The 8,204-nt window shown below is 34.1% G+C and overlaps 1 protein-coding gene across 1 annotated transcript; it reads left to right on the top strand.

Annotated features, from left to right (window-relative positions):
- Positions 1-1,533: 1,533 nt before the first annotated feature.
- LOC132756316 (visual pigment-like receptor peropsin) lies at positions 1,534-3,841 on the top strand. Its single transcript, XM_060747351.1, has 3 exons — positions 1,534-2,288; positions 2,784-2,874; positions 3,423-3,841. The coding sequence occupies exons 1-3, from the start codon at positions 1,641-1,643 to the stop codon at positions 3,686-3,688; spliced, it is 1,005 nt and encodes a 334-aa protein (XP_060603334.1). The 5' UTR covers positions 1,534-1,640; the 3' UTR covers positions 3,689-3,841.
- The last annotated feature ends 4,363 nt before the right edge of the window (positions 3,842-8,204 follow it).

Genomic DNA, 8,204 nt, shown 5'->3' with positions numbered 1-8,204 from the left:
AAAAATCTTTTACAATATGTTCATTGTAATCAGCAAAATGTATTTGCTTTATATAATTATCTTGTCAACCGAATTTGAAAATGAAAGTATTAAAAAGTCAGATGGAAACAGATTTTCTAAAATTTCGGGGCACATGAGAGTTTCCATAGGTTCTAGACAAACATTTCACCGAACCACATTAAAAATGTCACCTATCTGAAGTATTGCAACATAACCATGATATGTATCTAACTTCAAATTATCAAAAATACACGTCAAACTGCTTCCTTACCATTTTAAAGAAAACGTCAAACGAAAAATAGTCGAATGTTCCTTACGTGAAAACCCTTCAAAGGCAACTAAAAGCCGGTACATAAAGCATCATGCGTTGCAATGGTTATTTCATTTATAAACACGGCACAATCTAAAAATAACATCTAAACGGTATGTCCTACGACTCATTAATGAGAGCATCCGTGGCTGACTGGTTAAGGCCGTTGACTTCAAGCCACACGTCCCTCAACGCTGTGGGTTCGAATCCCGACAGGAACTTTGGATTCTTTCATGTGAGGAAGTGTTCCAGCAAGCTTTCGGAACGTCGATGGTTCTACTCACGTGCCCGTTTGTGCTTGAAAAAATTCACGGAAGAGCACCTGAGGTCTTCCTCCGCCAGTACAGCTTAAACGTCACCATATGACCTTACTTTATCTGTGTGACCCAATCAATCAATCAATCAATCACTCAATTAATGAAACAGACAACAAACATCAAACAAACAAATAATTGTTCTAAATATTTTTTAACAAAGCAAGGTAGCTTGCCAGCCCATATGGTATCTTTTGATAGCAAGGGTAAACAAACCCGCCCGCGTGCATACACACACAAACGACGCACGCACAAGCAACCAAACAAACGCATGCACTTATCTCATAATTTTTGTTTTTCAAAATATACTGGTCTACACCATGCAAACTTATATATTTACTAGATTACTGAAAATACTAACAAGTATGCACACATTGCATGTAGAAGCATGTAAAATATTAACTTTAATTTCATAATTGTTTCCTATTTGACCGGTATTGTTTGAAATTTTTAACTGAATACACAGTCTTTAATCAAGTACATTTTGTACATATAGTTGGAAAAGTCATATGATATGTGTTTACGGTTAATTGGACCAAACTGACAACTGTTTGTTAAATAAAGAATAAAAAAAGACCATAATACTCCTAAACCACATAATCAGAAATCTATTTTACAAAAAAAGCAATTTTACATGATTTTTAACTTTCAAACTGTTTTCGAACAAACAAATGTCTTATGTTATGTATTAAAAAGAAGAATATTTAAGTACATGTATGTTGTTGTCTTTGAAAGTCAACGTTCGCCACATTTCACCATGACAACAGTATCTTTCTTCTAGTTGGTGCTAATACCGCTAATTGCGGTTGCTAGGTAACGCAGACAGTCATGTAAAGATAAGAATATAACTGTCTTATCTAAGATATCTCTAAAAGTGAAACACATATCAATGTTTCCTCGAACATAAACAGTACATGATTTCAGTTTATTAAAAAGAACAATGGAAGCTTTCGTACGAAACAATGTAGTTATGGATAATATAATAAAGATAGAAGAAGTTTGAACAACTGACAAACATGGTGGTGACGGACTCCGCATATAATGCTCACACTAGCGATAGATTGGCGGCGGGGTTACAACAAGATCCCTCACGCATAGTTTTAGGAATTGTATTTTTCTTCATTGGTGTTGTGGGACTAATAGCGAATTCAGCAGTCATTCATACGTTCCGCTATTCCCAGGCATTACAGACTCCTTCAAATGTTCTCATAATAGGATGCGTCGTTTGTGACATAGCTATGATTCTGTTAGGATATCCATTTGTCATAGCCTCGTATTTTCATGGCGACTGGCTGTTTGGTGCCGCATGGTGCGAGGGGTATGGATTCGTTGTTACGCTGCTTGGCGTCTCCAGCATTTGCATTCTTACTGCTGTTGCGATTGACCGCTACTTTGTAGTAACAGAAGCGCCATTTGCGAAGAAAATCACCACCTTTAAAGCTGCAATGACGATTCTGTCTTGTTTCGGATACGGGTTACTATGGGCAACATTTCCATTGGTTGGTTGGGGAAGATTTGTGGTGGAACCAGGTGGATTTTCGTGCGGACCAGACTGGGCAAATTACGCATCATCTCCACGCTCGTATGCTATAGTTATTCTAGTGCTGGTGTTTATCTTGCCTGTAACCATCATAGCATTCTGTTATTTCCGAATCCTAGTCATGGTAATACATACTTTACATCATTTTATATATTTATTTGTATCTAAATATGTCATGAACTTTAATAATTGGCACTAAAATATATATGTACATAAGAGAGCAGGCATAATTAGAATATGTTGTCCCCAAACACCTCATCTGTCAAAACGAATCACTTTGTATCATATAAACTTTCAAATTGCGTGTTAACACTCATTTGTATAAATTCTACTCTCCTGGTGCCAAGGGACAAAATGATTCATTTGGAAAATCTATTTAGTAGAGATTATGACCGATGATAATTTTAATGCAAAGGTCGTCTACACTAACAAAATAATCGTGAACATATTTTAAAACATCAGCAGTTGTCGTGTAGATTAGGCATAAACCGTCGACGACTTCACTCAGTTCAAGTGAATCCGGTTTTAGTTTATTAGTGTAAATGAATATGGTAATGATTATACTTATATTTTCTCTCTTCAAGATTAATAATATAAGCTTGAATATTTTCTACTTCAGGTAAGACAACAATGTGCCCATCAGGATGAGTTTGTAGCACGTGCCAGGTCTAAAGAGATCAGCGTGGCTGTGTCCTCGTTCCTTGTGATATGTAAGTTTCTCATTATACCTTCTTTTATATAACACATAAAATTCTGCGCGTATTGACGTCAGATTCCTATGCACTTGTCATAGCAACGTTTCAACACCCTTATCTGAGTTATGGACCTAAGTTAGCAATATCTGGATGCCTCATACTGTCAATTTTATCGGGAGACGGAGGTCTTTCTGCGTCAACATTATCGGGTTGGGTTATCGGGTTGGGGACGAGGGTGGAGCTCAACATTCGTTTGAACTTAATCTGCTGACAGATTAACAGTACATTATTTGTGACGAAATGTAAATGTTCATTGATTTATAATTAATGCACGTACAAGTTTTTCCAGAGTATGAAACGACCTTATCCTAATATATTTATATATAGTTAACACTTTTTGAAATAAAATTCATATTCAATGTCACCATTAGCTTAAGCTACTAGATACCGGAAGTTGACCGGATCCATACAAATTATGATAATGTATGAAATGCTTTAACAAAACTTTGATTATGAATGTGTCATTATCGTGCACATGCCTTATTTTTAATTGTTATCAATAGTGTCGTTTATGATCGCCTGGGCTCCGTATGCTGTGATGTCAATATGGACCATGATGAATGACGTCACCAATCTACCCCCAGCAGCCGCGATGGCAGCTCCACTGTTAGCTAAATCAGTTAGTGCATGGAACCCTCTCGTATACGTTGCTAGAAACAAACAATTCAGACAAGCTATAAAGAGGATTGTGTTTAAGCGTTTTTGTGCAAACAGCATTGATGACGTCACTTCCGTTATTGATGCACCAAGACAGGGGTCGTCAAACTGAAGACCGTCAAATAACCGGGTATAAGAGCGAGATATCAGTCTGTGCACAAAGAAAGTATAGGAAAATAGAGTTAGATGTAATTTTTGTAACCCTTGTCTCCAAAAAAGAAAAATAATAAATTTGTAATTTCGTTGTTGATTATATTGAATAAAATGCAAACAGCAATCAAAAAGAAAAATCTGTCTTACTTAATTTTTCATCTTAATAGACGCCATTTTTTATTATAAATGGTCATTTATGGCTCTTTCAATCTTTAAATATAAATGAAGAAGAACTAAATAAATATCAGGGAATTCATACCTTGCTATATGTAAAAAATGAATAAAGCTAATATCATTTTGGGAACAGGACTCAATAAAAATCACAGTTTGGGAAAAGGATCTCAAGATATTTGGGAATTTTTTAATCTTCAACAAGAGAGTCAATATTAAAGATTATATTATAGCGACGGTTTTTAAATGGCAAAATCTTTGCTTCTTGGATTTGAACTTCTAATCCGTTTTTAATAAGTTTAATACATACGACCATTTCATTTTTAGCATTTTACGCGTTTCGATAGAAAAAGTTCTGTATTAGTTTTCAAAACATGCACAAATCATTATTTTTGTGAAGCCAGAATATAGAAGCAGTTAATTACCATGAGTAGTACAATAGTGAAGCATGATGTAGCCGCTGTGGAATGGGGTCTTCAGGGTTCAGAGTATAGACGATTTTTTTTGGATGACTTCACTTTTTCCTATATTGCCGCTAAGAAAATGTTTCTTTGCGTAAGAATGAAAAAGGTTTTGATAAAAGATCTTTCAAAATACGATAATTGCATTTCACAATTACTTTCAGTACTTTGATTAATTCAGAGTGATAATTTTCTTGACACACACTTGTATAATTTTATTTCCAGGGTTTCTTGCACATCTATGCAGGTACATGTATGATTAATTGTCAGTCAACATTTAAGATATACCGGATTTATATACATTTACAAAGATTCGATTAACTTTGTTAAATTCCGTACGTAATGTGAGTATGTATTTCGAAAGCGTTGGCTTGACATCATATCCGTCGCTTATCGTCTTACTGATGCTGAGATATGGAAGATGTCAAAATGTTGACAATTGTCACGAGTTAGTGGTCTCTTTTGTCCCGTATACCTGTAACGCATTTACACTCTTAAGTATAAAAAGGGTTTCTTATGCTAACGGAAATAACAGATAGCGATTCCTTTTTAGTGGAGTATGGTCATAATTATGTGGCATAATGTGTTGCTAACAAAGCCGCAGGAAGTATTGTCTTCAAAATTTGACTTTCATCTGGTACAACGCAGATAAATCCACGAAAGTTTAATTATTTTACAGACACATTATATTTAAGTAATAAATAGTAATTCTCAATTTAATTGACTAAGGTCAGAACAAGTGTCCAGTGTAGGATTGTACTGGCGGATAAATTTAAAACGCAATCTTGCATTGTGCACTGTGTCTCTTTGAACAAGAACATTGGTCTTATCATTCTTTCGATGAAGACCTTCTTTCTTAGATAAAAGCATTTATTCTTTCCAGCATTAACCAACACTTTTTGTATCTAATTTTTATTGAAACTTTATGAGTAGCGTTGGCCTTGACATCACTTCCATTCAGCACTTTTCATTCATTTTTACGCACGAAAAACAAAAACATTATTCATGTCAATCTGTATCACTAAAATCAGAAAAAAAAACATTAGCTTTAACTCCTCTTTGTCTTGTACTTGTACTAGAGTTACCTGTCTCTTTAATGGTGCCATCTTTATTCCAGTTTTCTTTGACATTATGTGAACATTATCATTCCATAACCTCATTTCTTTTCTCTTATATTAGTCAAAATTCCAATTATTTAGGTTTAAAAGAGCTTCAATGGTAAGTTTCTGCCTTAAGTGATCAGTAACAATTACGAAACACACCAAGCAAAATTATCAATTTATATTGAACACAAATTAATGTAAGCACCAAGTAAAACTACTTTCCAAGCACAAAAAAAATCCCCACTTAACTGATTTCAGACAAAGGTCATCACAATTTTGTAGATGCAAAATATATATAGTAAGGAAGGTCCAAATGTAAAGTTACATTTATTGTTAAAGATCATAATGTTAGAAACTAAACTGTATCAACTTTGAAATAAGAAACAATTTCTCACATTGTGTGTCTCAGACACACCATGTATAAAAGACAAGACCTTACAAGCCCTGTCACACCTTCTGTTTTGTATTTTCGTTTGCCAATTGAACACAGAAATATGATATTTTGTTTTATCTCGGCGGATAGCAGCAAAACAATACATTTTCTTATTAAAATATACATGAGGTATAAAGTTGTAGTTCAGAAATCATACCATATATTAGCTTTATTGTATTGAATAATGGATGATAAGAGTCAATACAGGAAATATTACAATAATAGATATATCTGACCCTTTATAGCATCAAGATGAAAAGTTTATACTTTTGTCTGTCATAGAACAACAAAGCTATAACTGGTTGTCAGAAATTTGACTACCCTTTGTTGCTTTTCTGGGTAAAAACATTTCGTTACAAGGAAACAATGTGAAAAACAATAATTGAAAGGCTGTACAATGTATAGCATAGTGAGTTGTTTACTTTAGCTAAATTAAGAACAGGTAAAGCGTCCTCTTAATGAATGATGGTTAGTTTATCTGATTAGAACCCCCACAAAGTACTCTCTACAAGGACAATCAGACATAACCAAAATAAAAAAAACAAAGCTTACAGACCCTCAGAAAGTCAATTGTAATTATTGCTTGAAATTTGGAAGTGCTACATATCTCTAAGAATAAAAAATCCTTAAAAATGTATAATAATTATGGTGCACATCTCATTTTGACAGAAATCTTATGATATGTCTGTCAGTTAATAATTAAATATTTTGCTAAGCCCCGCGGTGGAAGTTTATTATTCACCACTTGACATCTTTGAATAATTAATGGAGACTGACAGTATCCCAACATGAGCACCGATAGATATTAAGCCTGTAGAAATAATACAGAGAAATTGTGTCATATTTTTCACTATTCTCAAACCTCGCCACAATACAAACAATCTATAATTCATGACTTCATTGATTCAGTTTGCTAAAGAAATGTTGATAAGGATCAGTTTATACTTGTACGTACATCATAGATCGACGATCTGGAACTAAATATGGAAATTTGAAGTGACCCATGGAGAACAAGCCTGCCATTATTTTTGAAGTTTTGAGACTGAAATGACAATGGCTGCACGTACAAGGAGGGTGAATCTCGTATGACACATTCATATTCCGAATTTCTTTGAGAAACAAAACTTTGAAAATTTTTATTAATGTTTAGAGCGTCGAAAACTTACCCTTTGGTTGACCTATTTTCTATTTCACATATGGGGCTATAGTGTATCAGCCGAAATACACATATTTGTTTACCGATGCTCAATATTGAGATCCATACAGGGTTCTTCCGACCCCCCCCCCCAAACCCCGGTGATTGTTTGGAATTGATTAATCTTACTTTCAGGCATGAAAAGAACAATGATATATGACCTACTGTTACCATTTATTAACAGATAAATAACCTAAAAAAGAATCGTCAATGTATTGCTTGGAGTACATGTTCTCAGTTTCACAGCACATGCGATATTGTTGTTAAAGTTTTTGAACTGCCAGACGCTTTGTCTTGATGTCTTATATTTCAAATAACTCACGTTTTTTATCGCCTGATTCCACAATACAGGTATTTCATGACTGACTAAAATAAACAACGAATATGTATGCTAGCTTTGTAAAGAAATTAAAGCACCATGCATCCAGATTCATGTTTATTTTCATGAAAATTTTGGAAATGTATTTAAAAGAAATATTGTGAAAAGAACAAATAGAGCAATTTACATATTGCGATATTCACTTACAATAATAATTCAAGAATATTACCAAAACGTGGTCAACATATGCAAAAACAGCCCTTACTGCGTTAGTAACGCAGTGAAAATATTTGGTGATAAAATACTGCAAAAGCAATCTTCAACCGCAAATAACAATATAACATGTAAAATATCACTTGGATCTTGAATGTATATTACATTTCTTAAAATGTAAGTACATTTTCTAAATATTGATTTCTTGAAATATTTTGGCTTATCTTAAGGCATGCAGCTTTACGTCGTGTTAACGAAATAAGAGAAAGATTTCACTGTCCATGATCGAAGACATCTCAGTGTTAACATTATACATTGTAAAACATTACAAACGAGAGCTGTCACACGAGTCAGAAACTTAAACAAATGTTAAGAAGGTATAGAAAATACGTATAACTTATGCCCGGCTCCAGGAAAAAGTAAAAAAAAAAAAAAAACAAGAAGAAAGCCCATGGCACCAATTGACACACTGTAAGCGCATTTATTTTGGCCCGTTAGACATTAAGTCGAGTCGCCCAGTGCTTAGAGCAATCTCGCTGGCTGTCGTTATATTCAAGACAACTAAAATGCTCAATGCATG

Source organism: Ruditapes philippinarum, unplaced genomic scaffold (assembly GCF_026571515.1).
Source record: "Ruditapes philippinarum isolate M1 unplaced genomic scaffold, ASM2657151v2 ctg7658_1_1_1_1, whole genome shotgun sequence".
Classification (NCBI taxonomy): domain Eukaryota; kingdom Metazoa; phylum Mollusca; class Bivalvia; order Venerida; family Veneridae; genus Ruditapes; species Ruditapes philippinarum.
The sequence above is the reverse complement of the archived record's forward strand: the minus strand, read 5'-3'. Positions and strand labels throughout refer to the sequence as shown.

Excerpts from the sequence above, each read along its gene's own strand:
- LOC132756316 (XM_060747351.1), top strand. The coding sequence starts at position 1,641 with ATGGTGGTGACGGACTCCGCATATAATGCTCACACTAGCGATAGATTG. Across the intron at positions 2,289-2,783 it reads ATTTCCGAATCCTAGTCATG|GTAAGACAACAATGTGCCCA; the intron begins GTAATACATACT and ends TTTCTACTTCAG. Across the intron at positions 2,875-3,422 it reads GTCCTCGTTCCTTGTGATAT|TGTCGTTTATGATCGCCTGG; the intron begins GTAAGTTTCTCA and ends TGTTATCAATAG.